The sequence below is a fragment of the Oncorhynchus mykiss genome, chromosome 1, assembly GCF_057628025.1.
Source record: "Oncorhynchus mykiss isolate SJ-2025 chromosome 1, ASM5762802v1, whole genome shotgun sequence".
Classification (NCBI taxonomy): Eukaryota; Metazoa; Chordata; class Actinopteri; order Salmoniformes; family Salmonidae; genus Oncorhynchus; species Oncorhynchus mykiss.
In genome coordinates, this window is record NC_143022.1 from 47,548,988 (window position 1) to 47,567,478 (window position 18,491).

The window sequence follows — 18,491 nt, forward strand, 5'->3', positions numbered from 1 at the left end:
AAATTGTACATTTACGAGCCTAGTTTGTTTAGCCACAGAAAAAGTCAGCAACCTTCCCACTAACAATGCTTGGCTGAGATAATGAGTGGGCTGGACATGCAGGGGTTGAGTTTGGATTGGACTGCCATATAGCACACTTCTGTCTATTTGAGCTGGTTAGTATGTGTAGGTAATCCTGTCTAACATGGCTTTTAAAATATATATATATATTGCTTAGTAGAACTGCAAAGTGTTGCTCTCCACTTTCTGGAGGACTGAGTTTTGCAATCAGTGGAATTAGAGTATGATAGCTAAGGAGATGGATAAAACACCTGTCTCCAGATTACATCTTCAAACTAACGGCAACCATGGCATCCGTGACAGGGAGAAGTGTCCAACCATGATGGGTAAGATAGTCTAGCTAGCTACATTTTCAGATATTACACGTTTCTAATTTTGACAAAGTTGTTTTCATTTCAAGTTAAAGTGTACTGTACTAACGTTAGCTGGCTGGCTGGCTTGCTAAAGTTACGTGTATTATCGTATTATTCGTATCTCAGAGCCATTTACTTAGCTAGCTATAGCCTAATGTTAGCTAGCTAGCATTGAACCTGGTTGGTTAGCTACCTGCAGATTCATGCAGGGTAGTAACATCATGAGTTGGAATTATGTTTAATTGTTTAGCTGGCTAGCTACATGTCTAAACAAAAGACTCATCAATGAAAGTATCAATTTCAATAGAATGTCACTGCGACGAAACTTAGCTGGTAAAATTGCTCTGGCTATCTACTCCGATTTCAGACCACGGGTAAGATAGTCTAGCTACAGTAGCTACATTTTCAGATATATAACATTTCTAATTTTGACATAGGGTCATGAATTGGGATTATGGTTAATTGTTTTAACAAAAGGTTTCACTATGTAAGTAACCATTTTGGGTACGTTCGTAAATTCAGTTTGGCTATCTACTCCGATTTCAGAGCACTCTCGTCTGAGTGTGCCAGTGCAGCAGAATAACTCATTAATTTACGAACGCTCAACACCCGTTGAATATGGCCGGTGTCAGTAAACGTTGGCAAAAAAAGCATAATTAAATTGTTGCCAGCAGCACTGTTACAGTCACCAACACTCTGGATAACATGAAAACAGTTTAACCAGCTCTGCTAGGGCGAGTAACATGGTCAGAGTGGGGTGTTCTTTCATTTCTCTTAGCTCAAGCTAGCCAATGTTAGCCAGTTAACTTGGGTGCTTGACTGCCGTTGTGAGGTCAGAACGTTCGGATCAACTCTACTCATCGGCCAGATCGTCCAGTGTGCGCTCTGAATACGCCGAGAGCGAATCGCTTTGAATTTACGAAAGGACAATCTGACAGCACAGTTGCAGTCACCAACGCTCTGCATAACATAACAGCCTAACCAGCTCTGCTAGGGTGAGTAATGTTCAGTGAGCTGTTCTCTCATTTGTGTCTGGAAGTAGCTAGCAAGTTAGCTTGGGTGCTTGACTGCTGTTGTTAATAAAGAATGCTCGGCTCAACCCTTAAAGAGATGGGTGAGGCTGAAGCTTAAGAGGGTGTGAATAGGTGATGCTGAATGGGTGTAGACCAGTGGTTCTTAACCTGGGTTCGATCGAACCCCAGGGGTTCGGTGAGTCAGTCTCAGGGGTTCGGCGGAGGTCAAGACACACATCCGATTAATATGATTCGTGATGACACGCTCCGCTTGGCCATCATTGGCTGCAGGTGATCACGCTACATCGCTTGGCCTATCTGTGCTGCAGGGAATTTGGTGCGCTCAGTAGTCGACTTGTGATTTCTTTCTTAATATTTTAATCCCTTCATACTTACTATGTCGAGCAAAAAAAGAAAGTGGTCGGACGAATATGTACAATATGGATTTACATGTATAACCGAACGTGATGGGAGTCAGTGTCCTAACTGCATGATTCGCAATGCCAAGTTGAGCAATTCTAGTCTAGCACCGGCAAAACTAAGAGAACACTTCCTTAAGCTGCATGGAGATGGAAAATACAAGAACACAACGCTCGCTGAATTCAAGGTGAAGAGAGCCAGATTCGATGAAAAGGCTACTCTGCCTGTTCTCGGTTTTGTACCCATCAACAAACCGATCCTCACAGCATCGTACGAAGTTGCCTACCTGATCGCAAAGCAGGGCAAACCACACACCATTGGTGAAACACTCATAAAACCAGCTGTGTTGAAGATGGTGAATATCATGCTGGGAAAAGAGGCCGAAGTTAAGTTATCCCAAATTCCTCTTTCAAATGACACCATCAGCGACAGAATAGAGGACATGAGCAAAGACATCTTGGCTCAAGTAGTTGCAGATCTGATTTCAAGCCCGGCAAAATTCAGCCTTCAACTCGACGAGACCACAGACGTTTCCAATCTAAGCCAGCTTGCTGTATTCGTGCGCTATGTGAAAGACGACGTGATAAAGGAATAATTTTTATTTTGTAAGCCTCTTACAACAACAACTAAGGCAGCCGATGTGAAGAAACTTGTGGATGACTTCTTCAAAGACAACAATCTTTCGTGGGATATGGTTTCTGCAGTTTGTTCGGACGGAGCTCCAGTCATGCTGGGAAGAAAGTCTGGTTTTGGTGCGCTAGTGAAAGCCGATGCACCACACATCATTGTTACGCATTGTATTCTGCACAGGCATGCGTTGGCAACAAAAACCTTGCCTCCAAAACTGGCAGAAGTATTAAAAATTGTAGTGGAATGCGTGAACTATGTGCGAACTAGTGCTCTGCGGCATCGCATCTTCAGTGAGCTGTGTAAAGAAATGGGCTCTGAATTCGAGGTACTTCTGTACCATTCTAACGTTAGGTGGTTATCCCGGGGACAGGTGCTGAATCGTGTTTTTGCCGTGCATGTGGAATTAGCCCTGTTTTTGCAAGAGCACCAACATTGTCATGCAGATTGCTTCAAAAATTCTGAGTTCATTCTCATTTTAGCGTACATGGCCGATATCTTCGCAGCTCTCAATCATCTCAATCAAAAGATGTAGGGCGGTGGAGTCAACATCATCGAAGCGGAGGAAAACCTGAAGGCTTTTCAAAAAAAGCTACCGTTATGGAAACGACGAACAGAGAACAATAACTTCGCAAACTTTCCCCTGCTGGACGACTGTGTAAGTAAGATCGAAGATGTATCTGGAATCGGAGACATTTCTGTACCCGCTGAACTAAAGCAAGCAATTGCCACGCACTTAGATGAGCTTGCAAATTCTCTCAACGGATACTTCCCTACAACAGAGTCATATCCAGCATGGGTGAGACAGCCGTTCGCAGTAAGTATTCATTATTATGTTTTTGTTTTTGTGTAAAAATGATCATCTGTGTGAAAATGATTTTGTTCTTTGAACACAGTGATGTTGATGCGCGGTTCATTTTGTGCACCAGTCAAATATATACCTATGTTTTGAATTAGATTTTTTTTTTCAATTAAGAAGGGTTCGGTGAATGCGCATATGAAACTGGTGGGGTTCAGTACCTCCAACAAGGTTAAGAACCACTGGTGTAGACAAAGAAGGGCTCTCCAGTAGCAGTACCAAAATATTCAAAGGCCATTTTCTCAAAAGTGAGTTTACAAGTTTATCAACTTTCTAAGCAGAATTACTTTCCCATTGCTCCTCAACTGTAGTGTATGACATACCATTTTATAGCTCTTTTATCCAATGTAAAAAAAATAAAAAATCAAATTTTGCTACGTAAGACCGATTTCAGCCAGTCGGTCACAAATAAGCAAAGAGAAACAACAGGCCATCATTACTTTAAGACATGAAAGTCAGTCAATCTGGAAAATGTCAAGAACTTTGAAAGTTTCTTCAAGTGGTGTTGCAAAACCCATCAAGCACTATGATGAAACTGGCTCATGAGGACCGCCACAAGAAAGGATGACCCAGAGTTACCTCTGCTGCAGAAGATACGTTCATTATTTTATATAACCTTTATTTAACTAGGCAAGTCAGTTAAGAACAAATTGTTGCTTACAATGACGGCCTACCAAAAGGCAAAAGGCCTCCTGCGGGGACGGGGGCCTGGGATTTAAAAATAAATAAAAAAATACAATATAAATATAGGACAAAACACACATAACAAGAGAGACAACACAACACTACATAAAGAGAGACAACAACATAGCAAGGCAGCAACACATGACAACACAGCATGGTAGCAACACAACATAACAATAACATGGTAGCAACACAACAAGGTGGCAGCACAAAACATGGTACATATTAGAGTTACCAGCCTCAGAAACTGCAGCCCAAATAAATGCTTCACAGAGTTCAAGTAACAGACACATCTCAACATCAACTGTTCAGAGGTGATTGCGTGAATCAGGCCTTCATGGTCGAATTGCTGCAAAGAAACCACTACTAAAAGACACCAATAAGAATAACTTATTTGGGCCAAGAAACATGAGCTATGGACATTAGACCGGTGGAAATCTGTTCTTTGGTCTGATGAGTCCAAATTTGAGATTTGTGCTTCAAACCGCCGTGTCATTGTGAGATGCAGAGTAGGTGAACGGATTATCTCCGCATGTGTGGTTCCCACCGTGAATCATGGAGGAGGTGTGATGGTGTGGGGGTGCTTTGCTGGTGACACTGTCAGTGATTTATTTAGAATTCAAGGCACACTTAACCAGCATAGCTACCACAGCATTCTGCAGCGATACGCCATCCCATCTGGTTTGCGCTTAGTCGGACTATTATTTGTTATTAAACAGGACAATGACCCAAAACCCACCCCAGGCTATGTAAGGTATATTTGACTACGCAGGGTGATGGAGCGCTGCATCAGATGACCTGGCCTCCACAATCCCCCGACCTCAACCAAATTGAGATGGTTAGGGATGAGTTGGACACAGAGTGAAGGAAAAGTAACCAACAAATGCTCAGCATATGTGGGAACTCATTCAAGACTGCTGGAAAAGCATTCCAGGTGAAGCTTGTTGATAGAATGTCAAGAGTGTGCAAAGCTGTCATCAAGGCAAAGGGTGGCTACTTTGAAGAATTTGAAAAGTAACACTTTTTTTGATTACTACATGATTCCATGTGTTATTTCATAGTTTTGATGTCTTCCCTATTATTCTACAACATAGAAATTAGTACATTTAAAGAAAAACCCTTAAATGAGTAGGTGTGTCCTCAATGTTGCCATTATGGTGGTTAATTCATTAATGACTTAAACTTCTGTGTGCGTAGTTTGGTCCAGTTCAGGGGTAGTATGGATCCATCATGACAACCAGATGTAGATCAAGCAAAACACTAAGCTATCAGGGATTGAGAGCAGTGGAGGCTGCTGAGGGGAGGACGACTCCATTCCAGCCATTGTTATGAGCCGTCCTCCCCCCAGTAGCCTCCACTGATTTAGAGACACCCTGTTATTAAAGTTGGATATAATCCCATTGCTTTTGCAGAAGCAGTGGTCCTGGAGGCTGTGCTCTGTGTGTTGACTACCTCAGTAGGAGAGAGGAAGAAACAGATCAAAACAATGTGGTGAAGAGGGGATTGTTTTTGTCACTGCATCGCTGCCTGGGGCTTGTTCCATGGTCAGGGAGATGAGATGTGACAGACACCTTGGCAGGTAGGGACATCAGATCCAGAGCCGCAGGGGATGGGTTACCTGGGTATGGTGTTGTTGTTAAACAGGGTTGTCTCAGCAGCAGCAAGATAAAGAGCAAGCAATGATGTCATTCCAACCAGTGTTGCCCGCTGGGCGGGAACATTAGACAAGAGCCATGTCTGGATAACACTATAACGTGTTTGAGAAGAAATCCAGAGGCATCATGGGAGGAAAATAGCATCTAAACCTCCATTAATGCAAGAAAGGTTTTGCAAAAGGATAGGAAGATGAAACCTTAATGCATTAGAGGAATTCTGCCTCCCCCTAATGGAAATACAGGAGAACTGCCAGTTGATGATCACACTTTTCCTACGAGCTGAGTGTGTTTTGAGCTGAGTGTTTTGACCCCATGTTTTACGGGCTTTATGTCTTGAGAGTAGAACAATAAAACACCTGATCGAGACTCTTTGGTTTACTCTCAGGCTTACTGACAATCTGGATCTAAAAGCTAAACTCATCCCATGTTACTTTAGATCTCATATGGATTTATGTCCCTAAAACGGAAGTGTATCTTAACCAGGGGTGGAGTGCTGCCGGGCGCTACTTCACCTTCTTCAATTTGAGAATACACCGAGCTGGTAAAAAAATAATTCTGATCAATTCTAAATAGATTATATTTAATTACCACAGAAAATAAGAAAAAAAAGATAGAATGTCAAACCAAATAAATGTGCATAACAGCCTAGAGGTACAGTAAACGGTGGTTTCTTCCCTGTCTTGTCTCTGGCAGTGGCGAGAATTATGCTGAACTATAGGCTACTTGTGTGCACTGCTGAGGCCTGTATAAGAATTGACCACTTTAACCAATCAGAATGGAGGTTTAAAAAAAATGCTTATTGAGGCGCATGAATACACCACAGCAAAAGCTGGATTGTATGTCTGTTTTTACAGCGAATTTCCTGCAATTCTATGTAGTAACGATTTATGTTCACTTCTTGTTCAATTGATTTGTTGATAACATTTATGCAAATACAGTCTATGAATTGGTAGTTCATCTCTCTGTTTTATTTTATTCTGCAATCGGGTATATTGTAACCATATGTTCAAGCTATTCAAATCAAAGTTTATTTTTTGATACAGCGTAGTGTTAGCTACACAATACAATGAAATGGCAATAGCAACTAAAGCTCTCCTCGCAGACAGTACCATGATATAATGGTAACGTTACACGTGCTTGTTAGGTTATAGCCTACAAATAGCTATACCAGGTAGTCGTAGGCCTATTAGGGTTTAAGGCAAATTATATATTTTTCCTGAACTAACATCCAGCTATCCTTAAACACAACAAGTTGGTTCAACTTCTTAAACATCACTGTGCGATCCTGGTGCTGTCCTATCACAACCACGAAGGGCGCTCCAATCGTTTAAAATAGCACTCATCAAGATCTGTTGCCTACGCCTAATAGCTCTCCTACTCATCACGTATTGTTATTACAAATAGAAGATGATCACTTCGCACAATGGTGCTCGTTTAGAAAATCTCGATCAGAGCTGAATTACTGAATGATTGCCTCGCTGTTTCATGTCCACGAGAATCTGTCTATGGGAGATGACATAACGAATCATGAGTATTTTACATAACAGAACCGAATATAATAGCATAGCATACAGTAGTAGGCCTATAATGTTACTGTTACCGAAGAAAAAAAACACCTCATCGGTTCCAATGAGATTTTAGGATGGTTAGCTGAAGCTGAATAGTCACCGAAATAAATATCATGCGCCAAAACTCAATTAGAGCGCGCCACTAGGCAGGATTTATGCTTTGATTGAAACAAAATACAAGACAGGTTAATAGTTCGTTAACATAATCTGTTCTAATTCGCTCACGAAACACACATATCGAAATGCACAGGCTATTCCCCAGAAAATGATTGGCATGCAGATGCAGTTTCACCGATAAAACGTAAATAATTACCATTCGCCATTGACAGTGATGATGGCCTATTTTAAAATTAGGTATGCCTGTGTTTGAGGGTATTAAAAATATATGTTTTACTTGAGACAATATGTGTGGGCATAGGCAGACGTTGCAATTGGAGGATGCATTTTATGCATATTAAATAACAGGGCTCTCCAACCCTGTTCCTGGAGAGCTACCATCCTATAGGTTTTCATTCCAACCCACATCTAGTACACCCGATTCTAATAATTAGCTGGTTTATAAAATGTATTATGTTAGTTATAACTGGGGTTGAAGTGAGGGTTGAAGTGAAAACCTACAGGAGGATAGATCTCCAGGAAGAGGGTTTTGCGAGTCTTGTTCTATAATGATACCTACTTCATTTACTTTTTTGTTGTTGCGTTCCCTCACCCAAAAAAGTCAAGGACCATGACGTGGGATTCAGTGCTCATTGAAAAGTCCTGTCAAGAAAAGTCCTTTAACAGTCTTTGTTTAATACTCCAATGTCACTGGTCAAATGAGTTTCACACTGGGGAAGTTCTGCTCTTTACACAATGGGAACAATGCACGTTAGATGACTGTGAGACCCTGACATTTATTCCGTGAACTTAGTAGAAAATGTCAAACACTGAAAATGTCAGACACCTCCCTCACATGCAGGTTTCTACAGTAGGGGAGAGCGTGAGCCAAATGAATTAGTTGAGCCACCCCTTGTTTCTGGGAAACCATACACAAAATGAATCATGTGACCAAATATTTAGGAAGAGGTCATCATTTCATGGAGTCTGTGAAGGAAGAAAACACATGGAAAAAGTGGTAAGCAAGTTAGGTCATTTAAAAAAAAAAAAGGATTTTCACAAAGTCAAATTCATTTATTGTGTTATAGGTTTCATGATGCTTGTATCTAAACCAAAGTAGATGTACATCGGTTGGGGTCTCTATAAGCTACAATATGAGGTTCTAAACCTAGCATGAATGTCCATTGTAGCTGTGTGGGCCAATATAGTCAAAATGTTTGTCTTGGGGTAAGTTGAGTTGGGGTGGGATAAGATTTGAATCCCGAGCCAACTAGGTGAAAAATCTGCCGAAGTGCTATTGAGCAAGGCACTTAACCCTAATTGCTCTTGTAAACCGCTCTGGAGGGCCACCATTGTTCCTGTTCCCAAGAAAGCTAAGGTAACTGAGCTAAACGACTACCGCCCCGTAGCACTCACTTCCGTCATCATGAAGTGCTTTGAGAGACTAGTCAAGGACCATATCACCTCCACCCTACCTGACACCCTAGACCCACTCCAATTTGCTTACCGCCCAAATAGGTCCACAGACGATGCAATCTCAACCACACTGCACACTGCCCTAACCCATCTGGACAAGAGGAATACCTATGTGAGAATGCTGTTCATTGACTACAGCTCGGCATTCAACACCATAGTACCCTCCAAGCTCGTCATCAAGCTCGAGACCCTGGGTCTCGACCCCGCCCTGTGCAACTGGGTACTGGACTTCCTGACAGGCCGCCCCCAGGTGGTGAGGGTAGGCAACAACATCTCCTCCCCGCTGATCCTCAACACTGGGGCCCCACAAGGGTGCGTTCTGAGCCCTCTCCTGTACTCCCTGTTCACCCACGACTGCGTGGCCATGCACGCCTCCAACTCAATCATCAAGTTTGCGGACGACACAACAGTGGTAGGCTTGATTACCAACAACGACGAGACGGCCTACAGGGAGGAGGTGAGGGCCCTCGGAGTGTGGTGTCAGGAAAATAACCTCACACTCAACGTCAACAAAACTAAGGAGATGATTGTGGACTTCAGGAAACAGCAGAGGGAACACCCCCCTATCCACATCGATGGAACAGTAGTGGAGAGGGTAGCAAGTTTTAAGTTCCTCGGCATACACATCACAGACAAACTGAATTGGTCCACTCACACAGACAGCATTGTGAAGAAGGCGCAGCAGCGCCTCTTCAACCTCAGGAGGCTGAAGAAATTCGGCTTGTCACCAAAAGCACTCACAAACTTCTACAGATGCACAATCGAGAGCATCCTGGCGGGCTGTATCACCGCCTGGTACGGCAACTGCTCCGCCCTCAACCGTAAGGCTCTCCAGAGGGTAGTGAGGTCTGCACAACGCATCACCGGGGGCAAACTACTAACACTGAGTGGCTGCTGCCAAAACACTGACACTGACTCAACTCCAGCCACTTTAATAATGGGAATTGATGGGAAATGATGTAAATATATCACTAGCCACTTTAAACAATGCTACATTATATAATGTTACTTACCCTACATTATTCATCTCATATGCATAAGTATATACTGTACTCTATATCATCGACTGTATCCTTATGTAATACATGTATCACTAGCCACTTTAACTATGCCACTTTGTTTACATACTCATCTCATATGTATATACTGTACTCGATACCATCTACTGTATCTTGCCTATGCTGCTCTGTACCATCACTCATTCATATATCCTTATGTACATATTCTTTATCCCCTTACACTGTGTACAAGACAGTAGTTTTGGAATTGTTAGTTAGATTACTTGTTATTACTGCATTGTCGGAACTAGAAGCACAAGCATTTCGCTACACTCGCATTAACATCTGCTAACCATGTGTATGTGACAAATAAAATTGATTTGGATTAGAGTGTCTGCTAAATGTTAAAAATGTGAAATGGAAGGGTAAGTGATATTGAACAGAGAGATCTAAATCCGAATGTTGGTCGACATTTATGATGTGCAATACACCACAACCCCATTCCATTCATTCGCATTTGACCAACCAACACCATCACCCACTGTCACAGGACACCAGCACCCACTTACCCCAAGGCAGCTCAACTTACCCTGTCCCTATGCTCAATTTACCTCATACCTGGGGTAAGTTGTTTCAAGAGAACACCTTTTTTGGACAAGCTATATTTTCAAAACGGTCATGTTTACATAAATTCTGATTATTTCCGGGGATATACAACATCATGAAATGTATGTACAGTAGAAATCTTTGTCCCCCACCTCACTCTCCCCTAGCTATTCTTTATTCAGGGTTGAAAACTGTAATGTTCCACACAAGAAACAAATTCTAAGTTGTAATTTATTGGTTTTTATTCCACCCAAATTCTGCATAACTACATCCAACTGCATTCTGTATGACATGATTCAAACTCCTGTGCCTTCAGAAGCCTCAGGGGCCTGTCGTCACATTCCACCTCAGAAACGTGTCGGATGAAAGACGCATCAGCAGTGCATCGACTTGTGTCAACTCATTTGTCCTGTTCCTTTTGACTGTTTTTAATCAATCATATTTTCCATTCATTAGCTTGAAATATGGGTGAACATACCAATGATATTATTTGAAACAAACTGGAGTACCTTTTGTCTTTTTAGCGATACAAGTGATAATGATGATGATTCCAAGCACCAACCAAATGGTTTGTGCTCGACAAAGGCCAAGATGTTAAATGTATAAGCTACATTATGATTCCTTTTCAAGTCTCATCCACATTGTTGAGTGAAACTTTTTATTGTGAGTCAAATCTGGTAGAGGAATTTTTTTTTTTACAAATGTATGAGTAGAGGTGAAAAGGAAGGTAGTGTTACAGAGCACATCATATAGATTCTCAAAAAGGTATTTGCGTTTCAGCTTTTTAAAATGTCATCATATTTCCTGTGGAATATTCGGCATACATTTTTGGAACTACATCTCCCAAAAATAATTGATTCATCATTTTGTAGAAAAATAGTCAAATCACATTTGTCAAACTGGGTAGCAACAGTTGAGATCCATTTAAAGACACCTACCCAGTCAAACGAATGGACTAGATAATGACTTTGCATTTGCGTCATTATCATTGAGTATAGCTCAAAAAAATTGTAAAATAAAAAAAAAAAAGAAATCTAATATTTCAAATATGAATATTGCATGCTTAACAAAGTCTTCACATTGATACTGCAGTTTTGTAGAGCCAGGTAATCTAAGAAAGTGCTATGTTCATCTAATCCATACTAAACTAATTTCGTACCTACATTGTGATAGACCAAACTGTATTTTCTATTTCCAATTATATCACATTGATTAGACCTTATTCTGTTACTATTTCGAAAGTGTGAAAGCTTTTCCAACGCTATGTCATTATCAGATATGCAATGTCAGCGCAGTAATACACATCGCCCAATCTGGTAACATGTTTTGGTGGCTGTTGATCTACACCTAACTGTACTGATGAACTGAACTAGTAGCATGTACAGTACATGGTAAAGGGCCCTAGCCGTCATGTTTTCCTTGTTTTGAGATCCTGAAAACTCAGTAAATACTAGTAAAACATAGAATTATCCATCATTTTGCTTATGTTATGACCGAGTGAGTAATTTTGCATATACCAGCATATGCACCGACATGAATACATTCGAAATGTGCTATTTGTTTTACACTATGTGATCCTGTGTTGGTACCCTTTGACAAATTAGAAAATAGGATTGAAAGCAATCTGACCATCCTTCAAATTAAAAAATGCAGTAAAGCAAGTCAACTTCTAAAGAAAATGGTGTCAAAATATACAAGCAAATCTCTCGCTCTCTCTCTCTGTCTCTCACGGCTGGCACAAGTCTCTTCAATAATTAATGTCTTCACGTTACATCATATATTTAATCAACACACCTGTGGCCCATCCGACACCCATCTTCCTATACTACTCTGTCCAGTGAAAAGGATCGGACCCAATATAAGTCAAAATCTCCAAATACAAAACCGTAACACGTGAAGAACTATTGTAAGATCATTTGTGTGCGGCAATATACGACTCTATTCATCTTTTCATAATCGTGGTCAGTAGACAAACTTCATAAGCATATGAATAACAGAACAGGTGACCGTTGTTTTTTTTTTTGTTTTTTTACTGTAATCTGATTGGGTAAAGGTCATGAGTACATTTGAAAAATACAGAATGACATAGCCACTCACACTAAAGCCTTTCTTCGCACGGTTTTTTCTTCTTTTTTTTCTCTTTTGCCTTTTAATAAGGTGAGCGCACAACAGACACTCACTCAATTATTTCCCCCTTTTAAAAAGAAGTAAAGCATGAAAGTAAACGACAAAGCACACGAATATCCAACAACTGAAACTGAGAGACTAAGTTAGTTTTTTTTTTTTAAATACACACAAACCACCAGTAGTAGGTACAAGTCTTCTGTCCATTAAGGAATTTGGAGAATCAAAAAGCACAGTTAGTTAGTCCAGCTTTGCCATCCCTGTCGTTGGATGGTGTGGACCAGGGTAGAGGTTGTATGTGGCACTACCATGGGGGATAGGGCTGCTGTACTCTAGTCTAGGCCATCCTCTGCTGGCTGATGGCAGTTGACATGGAGGCTGTGAGGTCTGGGAGACCTGGGGCTCAGAGAGCAGAGCAGAGAGGGCATGGCTGGGCTGAGGAGGCAGGCCAGGGGCCAGTAGCCAGGGGCCAGTAACCAGGGCCAGGGGAGAAGGGCAGGGCAGGGTGCTCGAGTCCAGGGGTACTCAATGTGAGGGAGGGAGGCCCTACTGCCTAACCAAAAGGACACCTGGAAGACAAAGAAAAGGAAATGGAATGAGAGGAAATGAGCCACAACAACCCTGTACATTGATCGGAAAATTCTGTGTTGTGTTACGAAGTGTGTGTGCCCACCGAAATATATGCTGTCTCCACTCAGCTCCAAAGATCATGTAATCTCAACAAATGGTTTCTAAATGACACGGATTCTGCAAAGAGAAGAGACGATGATGTAAAACAGGGACAAATAGTGAGGATAAATCCAGATCAAACCAACAGAGTTATCTAGGGACAATATCAGAGGATATTGTCTGGTTCAGATACTAACAGTATTTACAGTCTCATTCCACTGGTGTGGGATGTCCTCGGGTTCTGGTGGGTAGGACATCCAGGATGGGCTTCCATACGACGCTGGTGGAGGCATGACAAAGTAGTCTGAGTAACCAGGGCGGTTGGCTGATATGGCATAGACTCCTGTCATTGGGTTTCCTGTACGAGATAAGCAGTGTTTTGCCAATCAGAGGCTTGGATGAGTGAACTGAAGCAATTTGACAGAGAAAGGTATACATTTGCCTTATGTATATTATATATACACATTTACATGTATATACGTATACATTTACTAGTCATAATATATATATATATATATATACTATTTATTATTCTGACCTGAGTAGCTGGTCATGGACTGGTCAACAGTAACAGCAGGGAAGGGCGCTCTGTTGAGAGGCAGATAGGGGGCACCATTGTGCTGACTCTGCATCTCAGAGGCCTCGGAAACACGAGGCTTCAGGCTGACATCGGGTGAAGAACTGCAGAAGGGGAAACAAAGACAAAAGCCTTGTAATTCATACATCTCACCACTGGGTGGCCTGTAAACCTCATGCGCAAACCTGGTTACAGTCAAGGCATTCAAATGAAGATGCTATTTGTTTTAAATAATGCGGGAAAAAAGTACAGCGCAGAGTAGAATTACAACACAATGCATGAACAGTATGACATCTAAAGCCAAAGGACTTAAACTGAACAATTTTTCAACTTCATATTCATCATCTCTAGCGCCATCCCAACATCAACACCAACAGATTATGTGAAAATGGCCCATTTCTATGTTTTGTAGTAAAAAAAGATAAAGAAAGACAAGTGTTTCTAATGACATCATCAACCAATTAGCAGGCAATTAGTAGGCAATTAGTAGGCAATGCCTTCTCTAAAACTGATCAAACTCACACGAGTTTGGAAACGCTTATCTAAGCGTCATAGGAAACGCTTATCTTCCTCTATCTTTTTAACTACAAAACATAGAAATGGGCCATTTTCACATATGTTGACTTTGGGATGGTGCTGGAGATGATGAATATGAAGTTGACCTTATTTTTTCTCCGTTTCCCTTTATTATGCGGTAGATAAAAAAAAAAAAAACATGGGGGATGCACTACAAGGATACACAGTGCACAAGTTAAGTAGACTTTAAAAAAAATATTTAAAAAAATAGGTTGGGCATGTTTAGCATTGGGAGGATGTGAATACATCAGAATTAATGTTATTTTCATCAGTTTACTGTCTTTCTAACAGCTAGAGAAGTGTTGAAGGGAGAAAGAGGAGGGGGGGGTGGTTCCGTACAGCCTCATTGAGGTCCCGGTAGGGGGTCCAGGCCTGGAGGGTATCAGAGGAGGTGGGGGTCCAACGCCCATGTCAGGAAGCTGAGTGAACCTGAAGCCCTGCAGCACCAAGCACAACACACACGCACGCACGCACGCACGCACACACGCACACACGCACACACACACACACACACACACACACACACACACACACACACACACACACACACACACACACACACACACACACACACACACACACACACACACACACACACACACACAGACACAACTTAGTTAAATCAGTGTGTGGGTGTTTAAACATATGTACTGTGCAGCTACTCTCTCGACACACCTTGACTTTCTACAGTAGCATTCAGGATTTTTGCTTGAAGCACCACCATAAGCAATTATACAAGAGCACACGTACACAAATGCGTTGTTCTAAATCATTTGCTTTACATTGCACAGTCTAATCAATGCACTCACAGGTTTGGGTAAGCTACACTGGTGGATTTCCGGCCCGTAGGCAGACCCGCGCTGGTGACCTCCTCCGCATGGATGGTTCATGGTGCCAGGAGCGCTGGTCACACCCTCGGAGTAAGCGCTGGTGTGGCTGGGATTGTAGGAACTGTGGAGGTGGGGGTGAGGGTGGTGGTGGTGGTGGTGGCTGGCAGGCGAGGGCTCGTCTGGGGCCAGCCCAAAGGCATTACCCAGCAGGATATGCATCTGCTGCCGGACCTCGTCGATGGAGGGCTGAGAGCTCAGAGTGGACGAGTCCGAGAGACCTTTGACCTGATGGCTTCCACCATAACCCAGGGAGCACATCAGTCGGTCCACATTGGTCTCCTGGAACGTCTCTGGCTCTGCCTGACTCACAGGAAGACAAAATACACACACACACACACACGAATCGTACACATACACGGTTATCCATTTGCAATTTAAAAGCACCGAACATTCAGAGCTATTAACTGGTATCGAATTTCCAATCTAAATCACTGAACAGGCTATAAATCATATTCACTGTCATTGACATTCAGCAAGGTTCAGGCAGCATAAAGAATGGGCTCCCAGGCAGCGCTAGATGAAGGTTTTAAAGTTCGGCTGAAGGTAATCCTCTTCATTTCAGCCATGGAGCTTAAAAGTGAGGATTGGGAGAGGTAGGTATAATGGGAAAGGCTTTGTCCTAGGGTTTTCTCTAGGTTATTGCACCCCAGTACCAGAACTTCTCTAGGCTCAACCACCTTTGGCCCTGCAGTGACTCCAGGAGTATGGTGTTCATTTTAGGACATTCTCCCTGCAGTTACATCGGCATTTAAGGACATCTATGTCTCATGGATGCAGTGATATTCAGTGATGACTCACGTCATAACCGCTGTTGCGGATGCCTCTCCTGGACCTCTCCCTGAGGACCAGCAGGTCCATCTCCGTCTCCACGGGGCTAGGGCTGCTGGCGGCCAGGGACTGACGGCTCCAGTAGGCTGGCTCTCTCGATGGGGGGTGCCTGAAGTAGGGATATCATAGTTGCCGTCGTCATTATTACAGCCATCATTAATATCATCATCATCAGTAAAAAATGTCATCTGCAAACATCCACAGTTGGGCTGATTCAATTATTTCTCTGCGCTGCAGCAGAGGTTTAAACTGAACACCTGGATATACAAAATGGACTTACAACTGCTCCCTTACTGGAAAATTTCAGACAGTTACTAAACAGGTACCAGGGAGAAGTGGCAGTCAAGCATCACGTCAGCAGATACTCTCGCCCAGAAAAGGCACCGGTGCGGCAGCACAGGCATTTTGAAAAGTGACTTTTAAATCAGTGGATCTGCATACACTGAACGCCCACTGAACACCCACTCAAACATGAAATGAATGCTTCCTGTGTAGTATACTGTATGTCTCTCGGCATACTACATAATGTGGATGCTCCCCCACCTCCTGATGTGGCATCCTGCATAGGAGGCCCTCTTCTCCTCAGCAGTCATTGGCTCCTTTGCCATCTCAGGCCTACTGTGCCTCTCTCTGGGGTTGTATGGGTGGATGCCATTGTCTGTGATGGGGAAATCACAGTAGCCTTTTCTCTTGGCTTTCTGGCGGACTTTGTTCCTGTAGTGTTCGATGTCGGTTTTCTGCTTGAGCCCCATGTTTGCCTGTGGACAAAGTCATTTGTATCCATTACATTTGTATATTGATTCTAGTTTGGCATTGCTTGGTATTATGCGTATACTTGGTGAGGTTTCTCTTCCCTATAAATAAACAACTGGTTTCAATTCCATTCTTATTTCCCCTTGGCCCTAACCCATTGATGTTTGCAGATCTGTAGTCCAAGTGAAATATACAGTAGCCCCACCTCTACACTGCCTGTTCCGTACCTATCCAGAACTATCTTCAGATCTGCGTATAAAGGGTTGGGGCTAAGGGGAAGGGGAAGGGAGCAATTTGGGACAGGCTGGCCGACTAAGTATGACATCATTCCCAGCAGGCCGGGGACGGGCTCTCACCTCCCCATTGAGGACGACAGAGTCCTGGCTGTGACTGGAGGAGGATGGGTAGGAGTATGTGGGCTGGGCTGCCATTGGCTTGATGGTGATGAGTCGCAGTGAGCCGGTGTGGTCCTCGTAGGGATCTGCTGGGGTGAGAGGACATTGCTATTTAGCACAGCACTAGCTAGCCCAGCTACTACTGATCCTGCTGTTATCCCCACTCACACTGCCTGAGTTACTGCAGTAAGACATGCGGTGTGTGCACGTGCGCGCGTGTGTGCGCGCGTGTGTGCGTGTGTGCTTGTGTGCATGTGTGCTTGTGTGTGTGTGTGTGTGTATGTGTGTGTGTGTGTGTGTGTGTGTGTGTGTGTGTGTGTGTGTGTGTGTGTGTGTGTGTGTGTGTGTGTGTGTGTGTGTGTGTGTGAGTGAGAGCACTGTGTAAGTGAGGGCATGTGTCCATGCATATATGTGTTTATTTACAATTCATTAGCTCTCTCCTATTGGTCCTACAGTGTCTCAAGCCTGTGTGATGACATAACATTGTGTGGACACGCAGCAGTAGCCTACAGTAGTCAGAGCGTGGCCTCTCGCCTCTCTCTCACCGCTCCTCTTGTGCAGCAGATCCTCCTTGGTGCTCTTCTGTGCCGCAGCCCTCCGTGCCGCCAAGCTCTTGCCCGTGTTGAGTTTCCCGGATTCGTTGCTCGCAACCGAGCCGTCCTCGCTTGGCAACCTGCTGCGGGTAACCATAGCAACAGAGGCAGGCAGTGGTAAGCTCTGTGCATACAGTATTATCCAAGGTTAATGCCGCTATCACACAGCCCCCTGGCCACAGTTCTAACCCGTGAAGACTGACTGCAGTGCGTAATACAGACACCTCGACAGGTGGTGTGCTAGCTTAGACCACAGGCTAGCACCGTGGGTGCTTCTAGCTTAATGTCAACATATCTCCCCTGGTATCTTTTCAGGAGTAACCAACAGGCAGAGACACGAGTGACTAACACACCAGTCTGATGTGATGTCATATAAGATAGCTTGGAACAAGTACACCCATCATGTCAGCTCATATCGACATCCCTCTTCAGAATGTATGGATCAGGTCATTCGAAGGGTGTTATGCATTCAGAAATGCAAAATGGAATCCACATTCATGAGGCTTGTATAATGAGGCACTGTTCTACTTATGTGATAAATAGCCAGACTGAGACAGAGAGAGAGAGAGAGAGAGAGAGAGAGAGAGAGAGGGGGGGGGAGGGGGAGAGAGAGAGGGAGAGAGAGAGAGAGAGAGAGAGAGAGAGAGAGAGAGAGAGAGGGAGAGAATATG

At 43.2% G+C, this 18,491-nt stretch overlaps 1 protein-coding gene and 1 long non-coding RNA gene across 13 annotated transcripts in view; one reads left to right on the forward strand and one right to left on the reverse strand.

The window, feature by feature from the left end:
* Positions 1-18,491, forward strand: part of LOC149985523 (uncharacterized) — a 509,038-nt gene that overhangs the window by 284,313 nt on the left and 206,234 nt on the right. The window lies entirely within an intron of this gene.
* Positions 10,629-18,491, reverse strand: part of LOC110523913 (UPF0606 protein KIAA1549L) — a 38,686-nt gene continuing 30,823 nt past the window's right edge. For 2 of the 12 annotated variants that reach the window (XM_036978506.2, XM_090232843.1), the window contains 10 exons: positions 17,773-17,903; positions 17,189-17,313; positions 16,623-16,837; positions 16,050-16,188; positions 15,171-15,551; positions 14,701-14,798; positions 13,747-13,889; positions 13,406-13,566; positions 13,213-13,286; positions 10,629-13,108 (listed from right to left, as the gene is read on the reverse strand). In XM_036978506.2, coding sequence (XP_036834401.2) covers positions 13,257-13,286; positions 13,406-13,566; positions 13,747-13,889; positions 14,701-14,798; positions 15,171-15,551; positions 16,050-16,188; positions 16,623-16,837; positions 17,189-17,313; positions 17,773-17,903 — 1,423 coding nt within the window. In that variant the 3' untranslated portion in view covers positions 10,629-13,108; positions 13,213-13,256. Of the gene's footprint in view, positions 13,109-13,212; positions 13,287-13,405; positions 13,567-13,746; positions 13,890-14,700; positions 14,799-15,170; positions 15,552-16,049; positions 16,189-16,622; positions 16,838-17,188; positions 17,317-17,772; positions 17,904-18,491 lie in introns of all 12 variants that reach the window. The other 10 variants (XM_090232823.1, XM_090232784.1, XM_090232829.1 and 7 more) reach the window with 7 other exon arrangements.